Source organism: Mustela nivalis, assembly GCF_964662115.1.
Source record: "Mustela nivalis genome assembly, chromosome: 4".
In the NCBI taxonomy this organism is placed as follows: Eukaryota; Metazoa; Chordata; class Mammalia; order Carnivora; family Mustelidae; genus Mustela; species Mustela nivalis.
Window position 1 is genome coordinate 115,154,790 of NC_139023.1, and position 18,822 is coordinate 115,173,611.

Sequence of the window (18,822 nt, forward strand, 5' to 3'; positions counted from 1 at the left end):
AGAGGCAGGGGGAAGGTTGGGGGATAGGGAAGGAAAAAATGAAACAAGATGGGACCGGAGAGGGAAACAAACCATAAGAGACTCTTAATCTCAGGAAACAAACTGAGGGTTGCTGGGGGTTAGTGGGAGAAAAGACAGGGTGGGTGGGTCATGGACGTTGGGGAGGGTAGGTGCTATGGTGAGTGCTGTGAAATGTGAAGTCTGATGATTCACAGATCTGTACTTGTGGGGAAAATAATACATTATATGTTAATAAAAAAGAATTATCTTTAAAAAAAAAAAAAGGAATCTGCTCCCCACCACCAAAAAAATAAACAGAAGTTGTATTTCATTTTTATCCCAGAAGGGTGAGCAGTCTTTATGAATATAAAAAGAGGATGCTTAAGTCATTTTTTCCTTAATAAAGAACTTTTATATAAAAAATTAAAAAAAATAAAAGTCTATCTATGTCCTTCTTTTTCCCAAACACTCTAATGGTCTCACATCTCATGTAAAACAGGATCTCGAGCCTTTCTTTGGACTACAAGGCCCTTCATGACCTGGTTTCTCTCTGACCTGATATTACCTGCCCCCGCACTCACTCTGCTCTCTATTGATCCTGAAAAGGCCTAGATGAGTGGCTTACTCCCTTTCTTCATTATGGTCTCTGCTAAAATATCCCTTAATGAGAATGGCTTTCTTTGGCCAGCTGTTTGAACAGTATCATATTTCAGAGTCACTTTCTGTCTTCCAAACCCTGCTTCATTCTACATCATAGCATTTACCATCCCTATCTGAGGCATTATATATTTGTTTATTGTCTCTCCCTTCTCACTAGAACCTAAATACCATGGAAGCAGGAATTTAGTCTGGGTTGTTTACACTGAAACACCAGGGCCTAGAATATTATCAAACACAACTCAGTAAGTTGATTCACTAAGATATGAGTGAGCAAATGAATGAAAGAACATATGAATGAATGAGTAGATGACAAAGTAAAAATTATAGGATATATACCACTTGGGGTTATTTTTGGGACATAAAAAAAGTGATTTCCAATAATAAGAGAGACCATTAAATTCACTGAATAAGAAACAACAGCAATAAACACTCACACAAACTCCCACTCTCCTGGAGTCTCCAAATGTGCTCTTTTGTATTATATTGTCAGACAAAATAAACTGACACTACTTAGTATGCTGACATTACAACATATAAAGAATAAAATATCAACAGTGCTTTGTTTACAATGTGATTTTTTCCAGTATCTAATGTGACTGAACAATGTTGCTTCAGTGGAGCTTGCATTTAGGAGGTTATCAGGTTAATCTGTGGGGGAAGGTTTGGGAAATTAAAGAAAATATACAACAGTGTACTCCTGATAAAAAGATGCCATAGGTCCTTATGTTTGCAGATCTATTAATTATGTATCTCTTTTTTCCAAGTAATGTTTTATTATATTCACCAGTTTTCCCTTAAGACAGATTCATTGTATTTACTCCTTCTCCCTCGTAATTAATGAACATTTTCATTAATTATTTTTCATACAAGGAATCTGATATATGAGCTTATCTGAATACTCAGGGCAGGAAATAAATAGCATGCCTTCTAGAAATGAATATTAAATAGTATTCTTCAGCAAAGTAAAGGATTTATGTTTAGAGTACATTACTGCTCTCACATTTGGAAATAAAGTTCAAGGGATTAAGTGGAAATAATTCTGCTTCATGTTATTTGTAACATACAGAACCTCTTGCCTTAAATTTAGAGATACCTGTACTACAAAATCTAATAGTTAGTACATATACTGATACCATGTGCTATTTGAAGCACTTTCTATTCGTTAACTTTTTTAATGTTATAAAAACCCAATGAAGAAGAATTTGCTGCTGCTCCTATTTTATAGATGGGAAAATTAAGATACCAAGTAACAGGTCAAGGTCATACAGATAGAAAGTGTCAGAATGGAAATTTGTCCTGGAAATCAGTGATCACTATAGAAACAATAGACAAATTTAAAGTATCATTCATCCAAATAGTTAATGGTTGATAGGTATTATTTTCTGGGATTACTATTTTTTTTCTACACACTATTTACTTTATGTAAGCGAGAGCAAACTATGTTTGTTACTAAATGCTGAGTTTAGGTTCTATGGCCAAGAGGAATTAGCATCATTTCTTTCTCTAATATTCCAGGAGTACATGACAAGATGAAATTTTTGAGACATTAATTTATTTCCACCTCCTTATCCCTTGCTTTAATAAGGTGGTACTAAGAAAAATCTTTAGACAGTTCAGATAATTCCTTTTCTCTATTCTGTTTCTAAAAAGTACATTGAGAAGATTTTTTTTTTTTCCAGGATCTGGTTGATTAAAGGAGAGAGGAATAATCTCCAAGGGAAATTGGAAAAAAAAAAAAAAAAGGGAACTTCTTGAGTCTAGACTAAATGGTGATTTCTGGAGATGAGAAAAAGGAGTCTTAAGAACTTTGGATTTCACAAGGAGAGAAGACTCTAAAAATATCCCAGAACCACTCTCGGTCAGCGCCTGGGGAAGGTAGCTGGGTCTCTAACAGAGTGGCTCCATTGTGAATTGTAGGCACTAGATGCCCAATTTCATTAGACACTCCACAAACCTAAGTATCACAGAAAAGCAGCTGTCAATGGGCCAGGAAGAGCAATTAGAAAACTACGTTTATTTAACATTAGATTTTGAAAATTGGTGAATGGAAGGTATTTGTTCTTTAATGCCTTTGTGTACTCTTGAAACAGAGTGTAAAGAAAAACAGAGCTGAATTCACTTCCATCCACTGACTTTATCGCATGATAAGGATAAAGGGGCAAGGTTGAATAATGCCATTTATTAACATACCGAATCAATGAAAAGATGATTCTTGGAGAAAAAGGGACTAAAACCTAGAGATCATGCTTCAGTGAAGTGCAAATAAATTTTAAAGTAGGGCATAAATACAGGTGACAAAAAGAACATGGTCCATAATAAAGTGTACTATTTTGGAGGGTTCAAGAACAGTAAGTTAGTTTTAGCTTCAAGACTGTTAGTTCCAGGAATGGACTGAGGCTGCTAATAACAGTGTGTATACAAATAAATTAAAAGTATCATCTTATTAAAGAACAGGAATATTTGGTGACCTCCAAGGCATTGGGTGTAGAATATGTATCTGACTGAGTCTAACATAGGGAGAGAGGGGAGGTTAGACTGGAAGTAATTTAGGTTGACAGAAATCAAGAATTGCAGAGAAAAAAAAAGGCAGAATGGATTGCAATGGACACATCAAAGTTAACATTATCAACTTGGTTTTGTGTTATTCTATAAAAAGAAGCATAAACAATGTAATTAACAGTTAAGTGGCCTACTCAAACTCACAGATAACTGATCTTGAAATTTTATGATTTTATTATAGTTATTTGATAAAATATTCTTCCCACCCATGCAAAATTAATTATACCTTGCCCTTCTGTAATTATATTGTGGTAGGGAACAAACCACTTGTGTATGTCACCCTGAATGCTTTATTAAAAAAGTAGAGATTATACAGTTGCCTTTTGTTTCCAAATATATGTCCATTAACAACTGTCTGCCCAATTACAAACTTGGAATCCTAGGAATTTCTCAGCACCAGAAGTGTGACTGGAAAGTCTGTGAGTTTATGGTAGTATAATGTAGAGAACTGTGCATCAAACATCTTTCCCTATGAAGGGATACACTCAAATGCCTTCATGGCCAGACATGCCTACAATACAGAATGATGAGAACAGTGGTGAATAAGGACCTGTAGTTCTTGTTTAAAAAAAAAGCTCTTCATTTACAAATACAAGAGCTTTACTTCATAATTTCAAACAAATTTTTGACACTATTAAATAGTAGTAGGATGTTATTATATATGATAAAACAATATAAAAAAGTATAAGTAATATTCCTTTCACAAAAGAAGTAAATTAAGAGATTATAACTATGCTGGCTACCAATGCTAATTATATATTATAACTGCTTAGAAGATTTAACTGCTTATAAAACCACTTACATACATTAACATGGGAACAATATTGATCGAACTACAACGATTATATTTGTATTAGCTTTGTGTCAGCACTTTTGGAACATATCTGACCTTTTAGTTTACTTCCATTAAAAAATACATTAATTTTCAAGGACTATAGTCATTATCAATATATTAAAAAGAGAAAATGGTTTCTAATAATGCTTTGAGAATTCAATTAAAATCTTGTTAAAGATAAGATTTTTCATAGATTTTGTCCCATATACCATAAGATGGAAACACTGAGTAACACTAAATTTTGAAATGTTAGTATCTTCTTCTTGTTGCAGAATAGACTTCTCAATAAATAATGTAATCAGAATACTACTCAGTATTTAACAATTCTCTGATATAAAATAACCTTTTAACAATTATTATTGTCTATTTTTCAAGATTTATTTAGAGAGAGAGAGAGAATGTGACAGGGGGAGAGGTTGAGGAAGAGGGAAAGAGCATCTCCAGAAGACTCCCAGCTGAGCATGGAGCTAGATTTGGGGCACAGTCTCATGACCCTGAGATCATGACCTGAGCTGAAATCAAGAGTCAGCTGATTATCTGACTGAGCCACCCAATTCCCCCTTGTCTACCATTAAGCAACAAAGCATCTTTAATTAGAAAACTAAAGATACACAATGTAATTCATAACTTTCTAACAATACAGCAAATACTGAGTACTTGGAAATCAATACCAGCCACTGTGCTTGGTTTAAGTAATATGAAGTTAAGTAGGTTATGCTCTTCATATGAAAAAGAAAAAAAAAACACAGTAAAAAATAATTTTATAATAAAATCCAAAAACATGAAAACCATAATGAATCCCAAAATGCATACCTACAGTCTTTAAACCAAATTAAACTGAAACCACTGCATGTAAGTTAAGTGTGTCATCTCAACTTTCCAAGTTTTTTCTTCCCCCTTGATCTCGAGGATTGCCTTTATTTACAACAATTTCAATGAAACTCAAACATCCCTGGTACAAATATAAAAAAGCTGACCTCAAGCTCTGGTTTAAAAAGATACATCTAACCTTAAACAGCAAAACAAGAAAATGACTTCTTACTTGTAATACATATAGTCTCCCAAGCTGAAGAAATCTACAAACCACACTCAATTACTTATTTCCTTATTTCCTTAAATATTTTTAAGATATAATGTGTTTGGAGGAATGATTCCATATTTCAATTTTTGATTTTAATCACTGTTTTATAAAGATCTCATAATTAATTACAAGCTAGAGTCATCAATGAAAATTTAACCAACTAATGGAAAGGTAACTACTCAATGAGGGCTAAATAATGGATCTTGAATTTATTACTGAAATTAAGATAAATAAGCGATTCAAAACCTCTAATTCATGTGACATCAAACTATTGCAAAGAAATCACTGTTTCCTGCATACAAGGCAAATCATGTAGTCTATAAAGTATAAACTTCTATTTCAAACTGTGCTTTCATTTACCAACCAGAATGACAACAAAACAACAAAGATTATACCATTTAAAATTAGATCCTTACATATTAAAGTAGTTCACCTTACCATCTATATCATGCAATATTTTACTATAGTAAAGTAAGTATCCTAAAAGTATCACAAGTAATTATTTTTTGTTTATTTTTTTTACCTTGAAAGGCAATGGCTCTTCAGTAAGAGGACTAACAGGAAGTGAAGTGGTGCTACTTGCTGGGCTCATATCTGCACTCTGCAAGGAAAACATAACTGAATTAAACAGATATATTCTGGTAAAGAGATATATTCTTGTAGATATTTTTATTATTCCTAGTTTAGAATCAAATCCTTCTTTGTAATAAATAAATAAATAATAAATGAAATATGGGTATAAAAAATTCACATTATATTATATTCTGAATCATTCCTTATTTAGAAATGGTTATCTAAAAAATTTGCTTAATTATCACTTATTAATGTACATTTTAAATGCATTTTATTAAATACCATGATCATCTTTGTGCCAGGACAGTATTTAAAATTTTATTTGCGTCCTTTAGGCTTTTGCCCCCCCACACCTTTAAGGATTTTATTTATTTATTTGACAGAGATGACAAGTAGGCAGAGAGGCAGGCAGAGAGAGAGGAGGAAGCAGGCTCCCTGCTGAGCAGAAAGCCTAATGTGGGGCTCAATCCCAGGACCCTGGGATCACAACCTGAGCCTAAGGCAGAAGCTTTAACCACTGAGCCACCCAGGCACCCTCCCCTTTTCTTTTGAAAGTTATACTGTATCTGTGATGATTTCCAATGGTTTAATTTCTCTTTCAGGCTGATTTTAAAACATATATTGAAAAGTTATTCACTTTTATTTAGTGAAAATTTAAGTAACTGTATCCAGTTTTCATTCATTATTAAAACTATGTTTGTCATCAATATGTAATTGGAAAATGAAGAAACATTAGAATTTTAAATTCCCATATCCATAGCGCCTAACACTATATAAACTTTCTTACATTCTGCTAAACAAAACAAAACAAAAGTGTAAGAACAAAGGATTTACACAGTTATTGGAATGTTTCTAATGCAGTTCTTCTAGTCCTATAAAAATGTAATAAATTAAAACTTCTTAAAAAAGAGATTACCCTAAAAAAAAAAGAAGTATGGGTTAGAAGCTTACCATTATTTTTTCTAAAAGCAAGAATAAAATATTGATAGTAGGTAGCAACAAAAATTATGTTACTATATCCTTAATTCACTCTGTCAGAATAATTCTTTCTTTTAAGTAGATAAGCAAATAAAACACTGATAAGAATGAACAGCAACATATTCCAGCTTAGTTACCAACTGTGCATGCACTCAAATACAGAAAATTTTGCGGTGAAAATTAAAGCAAAAGAATGGATTAATTTTGATTGTGCTAAGGGAATAGGTAGACAAGTTTGGCTGATTTAAGTACCAAAAAAGAACACATTCAAAGAACAGATGCTACAACTGTTAAAATTCTTAGAGTCTCTTTCCATTCATGAGGTTATTTTCAATTCATTTGATTTAGGTATACCATAAATTGGACACATTTTAAATATCCTTAAAGTGGGATTATTTCTGACTATTTCAGCAACCACACATAAGGACTATAAACATAGTTTACAATCAGTATAATCTTTATTTCATTATTTTATTTTAATATTATTTATTATTTATTTAATTTTATTGCACTTACTTCAGAAACTGATCTAAGACTGCACATTGACTTAAATTGTCTAAAGGAGGAAGTTAGGTAAAAACTGAACAATAATTCTACTGAAGGAAGCAGAAAAATACATACACTAGAGTTGAATGAGCTCCTGACTTAATTTCTTAATTTATTCAGAACTTCTTGTCCATTATTTGATCAAAACCAGGAAATACTCTGAACTGCTGCCTTTCACTATCTGATTATATGATATAATAGAAAAACAAAGGTCTTCTTAGAAATGAACTTACCACAGGATTCTAAAATTTTAAAAAATGAGCAAAACTTCTTTTCCAGACTTGAAAAACAAGACTCCTGACCTCTTTTTCTTATTGGATTTCTCATGAGAAATTAGTCAAGTAATAGAATACAATTCATATGTAGTTGAATTATCTGGTATTTTCCTTAAGAACTGGTACTCTGCATAGCCTCTTAAAGTATCAGGCCCTTAACAATCATATGTTCAGAAGACAGAGATGACATCCAGTTGTGAAAATTTAAAACGTTGTATCATATTCTCACAGATGAAGATTTTTGAACTTCCATAAGAACATGAACCAAAATCAAGTTTCATGGTTAACTTCTTTTAGGGTTGAGGTCTCCCACAACTTCCCAGAAATAAATGTGTCATTCCTAAGCACTGTTAGAAAGCAGACTCCAAAATTTGCATCATCTAACCTTGAGTCTTTGAATGTCATTCTTAGAGAAAACTGTGTTCCAGCTTTAACTTTCAAATCCATCTTATAGTATGACACTTTAATTCTATTGCTCTTAGGGTATCTCGAGAAAAATGTTTTTAAAAAACAAATCAATCTTATGTGACATCTGATACACTGCACTTAATTATCAAGTTGAAAAATACAAAGCAAAAATAGAAAAACTGTATCTTCATTTTTAGCTTATTGTTTTTCCATTTGCATTTCAGTGATCTGTAATTTAGGTGCCATTTCAATTTGCTAACACTTTTAGATATCTGACACTATAGTAAACCCTTCAGATATATATCTTATCCATACTTCATACTTTAATTAGCTTACCCTTTCATTTAATGATTGCAATTCCAATGCAGTTGCATATCTAAATACAAATTAACAAAGGGTAATCCATTCCACTTATCTGTCTGTACTTCATAAGTTACATTTGAAGTTTTTAAAAGCTAACAGGGTATATGTTCTTTTACAATTTTCCTCAAAAAATATTTGTTAGAATTATAGCTTCATCTGTTTTTGATATATTTCAGGTATTTTGGAAACAGCCAGTTCTCAGTAATGTAAAAGTGGCTGTTTTTGGGACACAGAATTATTCTGCAAAATAAGCAAATCATCTCAATGACAGGAACCTCCTTAATTCTTATGTAACATACTTCAACTTTCTGACCCAATAGAGACTGGATAAGATGTTCCTGACAGGTTAAGACTATCTTGATTACAACAGGTGTCCGAAAAACCTGATTTTCTGGTTCTAAGTTTAATAGATACCTGCTTTTTTCCGACACTAGGGTGATTAAATAATATGAACAACATTTTCTCTATAGTTAAAACTGTTTTTTCACCCAAATTGGTAGACTTTCCCCCTTCTATTTCTATTGCATACATGCTAGTTCACTGTTATTTTTCTCCAAACTGGGCTTAATGTTAAGCATGATCTATAAGTTTAATAATAAAATCCAGACAAGTACTTAATTTTTTTTTTTAAGATTTTATCCATTCATTTGGGACCAAGATCACAAGCAGACAGAGAGACAGGCCGAGAGAGAGGGGGAAGCAGGCTCCCCGCTGAGCAGAGAGCTGGATGCGAGGCTCAATCCCAGGACCCTGGGATCATGACCCGAGCCAAAAGCAGAGGCTCAACCCATTGAGCCACCCAGGTCCCCCACAAGTACTTACCTTTTTACCTTTGTACCTGTCAGAGATATTCTAGTGACTGTCACCCTCTTCTCATGCACATTGTTCTCCAGAATCCATTCCACTTATCTGTCTGAAGAAACTATTCGTTTGTTGTTGCTGTTTCCATTACATAATTCCCCTAAATTTACAAACTACCTCATGCCTCACCTCCAACGGATCCTCTTTAAATCAGCTCTACTGAAGTATAATATACTGTGCTAAAATGTGACTTTTGAAGTATGTGGTTAGGTGAATTTAACAAATGTATACATGTGTAACTACCAACAAAATCAAGGTATAGGACAGTTTCATCGCCTCAAAATGTTCCCTCATGCTCCTTTGCATTCAAATGCCACCACTTCCTGGTCCCAGGCAACAATGATATACCGTATCACGATAGGTTAGTTATGCTCTCCCTAGAACTTCATTACATTACATAAATGTAAATGTACTATATGAACTCTTTTGTACCCAGCTTCACTTATCCAGCAAAATTATTTTGAAATTCATCATGTCATGTTGTTGTGTTTTTCAGGATCCATCCTTTTAAATGTAGTGCAGTATTTAAAGGCAAACTCAACTTGTTTATCTAATCACAATTTGTAATCTAACCCAGTCTGGGGCTATTGCGAAGAAACCCATGCTAAACGTGTGTGTGTGTGTGTGTGTGTGTGTGTGTGTATTTTTTTTAAGATTTTATTTATTTATTTGACAGACAGAGACCACAAGTAGACAAAGCAGCAGGCAGAGAGAGAGGGAGAAGCAGGCTCTCTGCTCAGCAGGGCTTGATCCCAGGACTCCGGGATCATGACCTAAGCCGAAGGCAGAGGCTTTAACCCACTGAGCTACCCAGGTGTCCCTGTGTATATGTTTTTGTGGACACATGTTTTCTTTCTTTCTTTCTTTCTTTTTCTTTCTTTCTTTCTTTCTTTCTTTCTTTCTTTCTTTCTTTCTCTTTCTTTCTTTCTTTCTTTCTTTCTTTCTTTTAGATTTATTTATCTGAGAGAGAGAGAGAGAGAGCGAGCACATGAGCAGGGCGAGGGGCAGAGGAAGAGAAAGTATCCTCAAACAGATTTCCCACTGAGCATGGAGCCCCACGCTTGATCCCAGGACCTGGAGACCATGACTTAACCAAAATCAAGAGCTAGATGCTAAACTGACTGAGCCACCCAGGCACCCCTGTTTTCATTTTTCTTAGATTAATATCTCAGTGAAATTACCTAGGCCCTTGGTAAGTTTGCATCCATTTTTATGCCAACTTCATAACAAACTGACAAAATGACAAAGGGGTTGTAATACATTTTGTACTTCAATTTGTATTTGTATTGTATCTCAGCAAAATTGGCATTATCTTTTTTTTCTTTGCTTTAATTTTAGCTATTCCAGGGATCTGTAATGGTAGCTCACTGTGCTTTTAACTTCAATTTCCATAGAAAATTAATGATGTTGAGCCTCTTTCATGTGCCTGTTGACCATTAGTATAGCTTGTTTTGTAAAGTGTCTGTTAAAATATTTTGCCTATTTTTCTTTCTGATTGGGTTATTTGGATATAAATCCTTTGTCATATATGTATATTATCAATATTTCACCCAGTTTGTAGTGTGTTTCCTTAATACTGTTTTCAAAAGAATCAAAGCTTTCCACATTGTTGTTGTTATTATTATTATTTATGGTTTATACTTTTGATGATTGACCTAAGAACTCGTGTCCTACCTCAAGTTCACAAAGATTTTTTACTTATGTTTTTTGCTACCAACCTTTCAACTCATACATCATGGCCAAAAAAAACAGCATAGTTAGGTTTCTATTCTTTGAAAATGCTTTTGCAATTTTTTTGGTATAAGACATACATTAAATAATGTATGCCCAATCAAGCATAAAATTTTCACAAAGATTAATTTGTATTTTAGCAAGTTACCTCAGACACTTTGCCAGTCTCACTTATTTGATAGGAATCTGACAGTTACCAGTGACTTAACATACTTTAATTATAATAAACAAAGATGTGAAGGTATTATCTGCTTGTGGGTTTGTCAAAGGAGGGCATGAAGTCTTTGCTATAATACTGAAAATTTTAAATTAATAAAAGAGACTCTCATCAGATGGTGATTATGGAACTTCCTGGGCAGATAAATGGAAGAGGGAGAGAAAATGAAGTTTTAGATGGGAAGGAAAATAGAAATGGCAAGAAAAGCAATGCGTCTATCATCTTTTCTGTTGACTCATCTTTGAGGAAAAGAAGAGGGCACAAGCAGAAACAAAAATAGTTATTTTAAATAAAATTCTATGAGATAAGATGATGAATATTACCCTCTTGTTCAAATTTCTCAGTGGAATAAAAAAAATGATTTAAGTACATAAATAAGTTCTGCAAATACTATGCCACTATGGCACATTAAGAGTCCCATACAAGAAGAAAATAGTGGCAGGAGGCTAAATAGAACTTTCTTTGGCTCCTAGGAGATGACTCTTAAAAATATATAAATGAATTATCAAGGATGACTTATTAAAAGGCTGGAAATAGCAAATAAGCGACCTCGATGAAATCTTCAGACTCAAGTATCTGGTGGCAATTCTGACTACTATATCTAGTAACTACTTTGACTATCAACACTCATTGCTGAATTACTACAAGTCATTCTCGATGAAAAAATAAATGTACAAAAATAAGTATATAAAATATAACTATATTAAAACAGCATTTCTATTAAAAAAAAAAAAGAATGAAGAAAGTGAACAATAGGAGTTGCAAATCACAGCAGGTGTTCTTTCCCAAATAAATAATGAAAGAAACATTTTGTTATAATAATAATCATGTTCTCCCAGGTTAAATTTCAGAACACAATTTAGAGGAATGGTATATTATCTGTTATTATAAACAGTGCTTTAAAAGTCTGGCTAAAAAAATCTAATCACTCTCAACCAACACTGCTCAACTGTTAATGACCAAAGTGTACAGTTGAGGGATTTGACACTCAGGATACTGTCACTACAGAAATAGAGAAATTAAAGGGTAGGGGATGTCATTGATATTTGCTAAACCAGAAAAGAATTTTGATATTTTGAATGACACATCTTCTCTAAGCTTCTACTATTTTTATTGTTCAGAAAATGAAACATGCATGCATTGTAATAACCTTGACATACATAGTACTCTATTCTTTCTTTTGACATGAAGAAATGAACTCTTGACTGATTCACAATCGATACTTGATACTATAAATGGGTACAAAATTGTCAAGTCAGCCATTTATATGATATAAAAATTAAAATTCAGTTTTGAAAGTCTTCATTAATTCATAAATTAGGGAGTTACTTTTATTAAGAATGCATTTTATTTTATTTTTTTTTAAGTAATCTGTATACCCAACATGGGGTTCAAACTCATGCTGAAGAGTCATAGCTCTACCAACTGAACCAGCCAGGTACCCGAGGAGTTACCATGAAATGGATCATTTTTAACAAGTATTGATAATATTTTTTATTATATATTATATATTTATTATATAAGCCATATTGTATTTTTCTTCTGATTTTGGAAAGGAATGTGCTAATTTTATCAAATAAAATATTATTTCTTAATGCCCAATGCCTAGATACTCCTTTCTTCTAATAAAGGAACCATGGCTCCTTGGAGAAATCGTTGATTCCAGGGATGGGGCAAAGAATGTACTAAGTGATTCTAGACCATCTTGCTGTTCCAGAAAGTGAGAAAATGCTCAAAAGATATAAGGATGGAGTACGCCAAAGAAGATAAAGAAGCCAATGTGAAGAGTGCCCAAATGCCAGAGCTGGAACAATTTGAGCAGCAAAATAAATAACATTGTATTGGAGTTATAATTCAAAGATTAAAATGAAATTTAAAAAATCATGAATTCATATATAAATAAGGAGTGGAAGAAATAAGTCATTGGAGAGAAAAGTCAAATCTCTCTCACAGGAGAATTTCAATAATTTATGCAGATACTCCCATTCTTCAAGATGTGGAATTTACACCCCACCCCACAACCAACCCCCAGGCTGTGTTTAGTCAGTTAATTCCAAAGAGCAGAGTATGAAAAGGGGAAAGTTTCTCCATTACAGTGGAGAAACTCAGCAAATATTACTTCAACCACATGATCAAGGTAAACACCATCTAGACAGCATGACAAAATATCATGAGGGATATTTCACTTTTGTGGTCTTTCTCCCATCTCAGTCTAATTATGAGAAAAATATCAGACAAACCCAAATACAGGGCCATTCTGCAGAAAATCTAACCAGTCAAAGTCAAGTCATCAAGGACAAGGCAAGTCTGAGAACTATTACCGATCAAGTCATTAGAGAGACATGATGACTAAATGTAATGTGGTATCCTGGATAAAATAGTGGAGTAGCAAAAAGGTATTAGAAAAAACTGGTAACATTTTAATACACTGTTAAGTTTAGTTAATAGTAATGTACCTATACTGGTTCTCAGTTGTGACAAATGTACTCTGCTGAGGTTAAGATGGTAACAGTTGGAAAAACTGAATGGCGAGTGTATGGGTGTATGAGTGTATGGAGCTCTCTGTATCACCTCTGCAAATTTCCTACGCAAATGAAACTTTTAAAATAAAAGGTTTATTTAAAAATATTCTTCATTTGCAATATAACTAGGCTTTTCAGGATTATAATACATGACTGTCACTGTACTCACAGCTTCTAAGCTTTCATTAGGGCTTTTTAAAGTTTTGTAAGAATGAATTTTGACAGACTATTTTACAGGGATGCGTAACAGCTCCACTAAAGAATCTTTAATCTTCTATGAAGAATTCACTGAAAAACTGATGCTAAATTGTTTTGCATACTTTCATGTTCCCTACAGGTATGTGGAAGGAAAGTTTCAGCCATATGAAATGATCTATTTGTTTGGGTACTCTTAAGATTCTTGGTAGAGTGAGTTTGCATTATTCACATTTACTGAATGCCATAATTCTATAGAACAGATCCATTAATTATACCTCCCCTGAAGGAATAATTAATGGATCTGTCCTATGGGATTAGAGTTTATTTATAAGAATTTCTTGAAGTGAAACATGATCAATTGGGCTCAAAATGTTGAGTACACAAACACGTTTGAGTATAAGTGAAATATTTTTTAAACCATTTGGGTAAGTTGTATAAGGTAATTCTGTAGGACTAATAAAATTAAATGTTTACCTAAATGTGTTAATTTGAACATTCATTCTTGTATTTCTAAAATTATTATTTATAAAATGTACCCCATGTTATAGTTTTATGTTATTTTAATAATCAATAATGTTATTGCTGATAAAGTAATAGGATACTTTAGATTTCTGTAATAAATAAATAAACAAATAGGCTACTTTTCTTGAAAATACTTTCCTTTTTCAGATGTGCCATCTTTCTGTGAAGATTCAGTCATTTATTTGTTCAGCCATCCAATAAGTATTAAGGAAACATTAGGCTTCCCTGACCATAGATTTTCATCTTTGCCATGACTCCTCTCACTGCTAAGATGTGGTTGTCTCCAGGACTTAGTAAGAAAGGGAATGCAGAGTATCTAACTGTGGCACAGAAAGACTTCATATATTAGTGGGCATATTCTGGAGAGCTAATCTGTGTCATCAAGTATATTCTACAAATGGCAATGAGATGACAGCTCTAAGCTCCTCCAGTTCAGGGTGCTGACCACTGATGTTCAGGGCACCTCTCTGAGGAACCAAGTCAGCCATGGGGAAGCTGATTCCACTCACTTCATTCTTTAAGTGATTATATATCCCTTATTTGAATTTTTTTTTTTTTTTTTTTTTTGCAGTAAGCTTTCAAAATGAGAGCAACTAAATTCAATGTCCAAATCAGGACTAGCTCTTTGTACTTTGGCCAAGCTCACCAACCTTATCAATGTAAGTCTTTTATTGGTCTTATTTTCTCCAAATGAAAATGCAATATTTTTTCCACTCTTTTGTAATATCTTCTTAAGAGTAGGTGATATGTGATGTTTTTGCCTTCCCAGCATTCCATTTTACTGTGTTAACAACATTTTAATTTTGCTTTGGGGAGTGATTTCTCCAAATCTTTCAATCCATTTATTTTGAGTACTGCTGATTTAATATTCTTGAAATAGGGGTGAGCATAAAACCAAGGCCTAGGCAAACTGTTCTATACAAAAAAGCTAGGCGCATGAGCCAATTCATTTAAATGAAACTCAGATATGGGAATTGTGTTGGAATTTTTAGAAAGAAATTCTCTCATTCAGCTAATGTTGCTAAGGTCACAGAATGTGTTTCTATCTGATTGCCAGAGGCCACCTAGTGGATGGTGTATTTCTAGGAAATACAGGCAGAGAGCCTGTATCCAATAAAGGGAGAAAAAGCAATGGAGCCATAAGTACACAGCCAATATACTGATAATCCAGCTCTATGTGCCTAAATAATTTTCCACAAAACTGTGTGTCAAACACCTAAGCATCTTTAAGTACTGTGGTTTGGAAGTTACATGCTATAGAATCTAAAATTTGGAACCAGCTGGTACAAGTGGTGTTGAGAATTAGGATACTACTCTATTCTAGACTGGGAAGTTAATAGCAATATTTATGTGATAGCAAAATAATTTTTTTTTCTATATCTGGGGTGACTCAGAGTATGTATTTTTAAATTTGGAGCTTTGTAAGATTTATTCAAAAAATGCCTATGTATAAAAATGTGTTTACTTATTTTCAAAATTCAGTGTGTGTGTGTGTGTGTGTATAAAATTTACTTTAACTTGATGATGCATTTACGTAGTCCAAATTTCAAATGGGGCAACATCTTTTTCCAAGAAAAAGGTTTTATTCTACTCCCAATCCCCAACCATCCAGAGGCCCCTAGTTTTACCAATTTATTGCATAACCTTCTACAGATGTTATATATATATAGATGTGATGGATGGATGGATAGATAGAGAGGTAGATGACATATAGATCATAGAAACACACATAAGCATATATACATTACACTTGATCCATAAACAACACAGGGGTTAGGGTGCTGACCTCTGTGCAGTAAAAATCTGCACATAAATCTGCACATAACTTTGACACTGTCAACCCTTGATTACTAATAGACTATTATTGACTAGAAGCCTTATGGAATAGTTAACACATATTTTGTGTATTACATACATTATATATTTTATTCTTTAAATAATGTAAGCTAAAGAAAGTATTTTATTAAAGAATCATAAGAAAGAAAAATACATTTACAGTACTGTTCAGTAAAAAATCTACATACAAGTGGGCCTGTCACTTGTCCCTTGCTCAAGGGTCAACTGCAAACACACACACATACACACAAACACACAGAGATAGCCAGTCATTCATTTTTTTTCTTTTATATAAATAACATATTTTACAGAATAACATGAATAACATGTTTTACGTACTGTTCTTCAACTTGCCTTTCTCAAATTACCAGATATTTGTATATAATAAGTACTCTCATTCTTTCACATAGCTGTATATTATTCCAATTTATGGGCCTATGATAGTATAGTTAAATTCTGTTACATTCCCACTCTTGTAGCATATGTATATTATCTATAAAATAATTTTTCAGATGTGGAATTACAAATTTAAAAGATACACTCAACTGTAATTTTTTTTTAATTTATTTTTTATTTTCAGCATAACAGTATTCATTATTTTTCACCACACCCAGTGCACTGTAATTTTTAATGGTATTACCAAATTGACTTGTATGGAGATGCTATCAGTTTCTATATCCACCTGAACCTCCCAAGTATTTTTCCACTGTCTCATGATGTATATTCTCTGCTTCAAAGTGTTTTTAGTATAGATCTCCAAAATAAGTGAAAGCTCTGATTATAAGTTCACCTTCTTAAAATCACAGAGATTTTAAAAATCATGGCTTTCAAAAATGTTCTTCTACATAGTATCAATAATCCGGGACAGTGAACAGAAACAATACCCTAACAGATGCCTGGCTATGTTCAGTTTGCTTTGCTCTTAGCTGCATTCTGATCTTGCGATCAATTCCAATTACTATAACCATTATTTTATTGTTTTGTCACTAAATCAAAGTTATAATGAAACCCCCAAACCAAATTACTAGGATATAGCAAAAAAGTGAATCAAACGTGGGAAATCAGGAACTATTTCTTAGTTTGGAAGGTCCAAAAATTAAATTATACTAACTCATGCAGGGATGAGTAGGTTTCATGGGGATGATTCAGAATAACTAGGCGAATAAGAGACTATACCTTAGCAGATATTGGCCAAGATGTTAATTAATAATAAAAACTAAGCTTGGTATAAAAACAAAAGTGGCAACCTATTTGAGTTCTTATATTTCATTGAAAAGAATCACTCAGGAAAAACAGAAGACTGTTTAGCATAAATTAGAAAAAATAGTACTTGTATGTTCTTAAAGAATGGGTTTGTTAAGCTATGGTAAATGCATGAAGAAATACAAATCATTTAGAATCCAACCACTTTTTTTCTTCTATGAACAGTGCTAGAGATTCACCACCTAAAAAATGTTGTTATCTCATTCATTAGAAGAAATTAAGAATCAAATATGGAAAATACAATTACTTTATGCCAGACATACAGCAACAATACTGAGGAGAGAAATAGCTAATCTTATTAGCAGTATATTTTTAAACCAGCTTACTATTGTTGATGGTGGTATAGGTTACCTCAACAATAATTAAGCTTTATAATTTTACTTTGCTTTTGGTTTGTTTCAATTTTAGAAAATCGCAGTTTCTACTCATATCTAAATTCTGGGAGTGCATGGTATTTGAAATTTAAAGTTCCCATAGCATTTTCCCAAGTTATTGTACAGATAATGTGAGACTGAATTCCTACTTTAACCCACTATTTTTCATAGGGAGAGAAGTTTTGTTCCTGATTCCTAATCCATGAGGCTAGATGCCAACCAATTATTGCTGGCTCTCCTTATGCTTTGGTCTATGACTTGAGTCTCTATTATCCCTCTCTCCGTTTATTTTCTTGAACATTCTTGTTATGTTCAGCTGCTGCCAATTTCAAATTGTGATCTCATCCTATCAGCATCATGTCAAAATAGTATTGAGAACCTACCACAAACAAACAAAAAAAATTTGTGATGTATGTTTAATATAAAAGGTCCCTACCTGACTCCAATTATTTTAAGTTCATTAAGGCAGACAAGCAAGTGTTAAAAATATAAGCTAGAAAAAGGAATAACTAGACAGATAGATTAGACCAACAGAAAGACAGTATGATAAGATAGATAATCCAGGGGCACCTGGGTGGCTCAGTGGGTTAAAGCCTCTGCCTTTGGCTCAGGTCATGATCCCTGCCTGCTTCTCTGCCTACTTGTGATCTTTGTCTGTCAAATAAATAAATAAATATCTTTAAAAAAAAAAAAAGATAGATAATCCAATCACCCAAAGATAATCACTGATAAAGCATCTATGTACTTTTCCTAGTTTTTTTCTGTGCAATATAATTGATTGAAATTAGTGCACATTCTCCTAAACTCTGAATCCAAATTATATCCTCAGGATTCTTTCACATCAAATATTTTCTTTCTGGGGAGGAGGAAACAAGATGGCAGAGGAGTATGGCAGAGGAATAGGAGACTTAAATACAATTAGGTCCCAGGAATTCAGCTAGATAGTTATCAAACCATTCTAAACACCTACAAACTCAAGAGGAGATCAAAGAGAAGAAGAGCAGCAATTCTAGGAAGAGA

The 18,822-nt window shown here is 33.1% G+C and overlaps 1 protein-coding gene across 6 annotated transcripts in view; it reads right to left on the reverse strand.

Annotated features, from left to right (window-relative positions):
- Window positions 1-18,822, reverse strand: part of CCSER1 (coiled-coil serine rich protein 1) — a 1,379,910-nt gene that overhangs the window by 825,833 nt on the left and 535,255 nt on the right. For all 6 annotated transcript variants that reach the window (XM_082727420.1, XM_082727421.1, XM_082727423.1 and 3 more), the window contains exon 7: window positions 5,659-5,736. In XM_082727420.1, coding sequence (XP_082583546.1) covers window positions 5,659-5,736 — 78 coding nt within the window. The remainder of the gene's footprint in view (window positions 1-5,658; window positions 5,737-18,822) is intronic.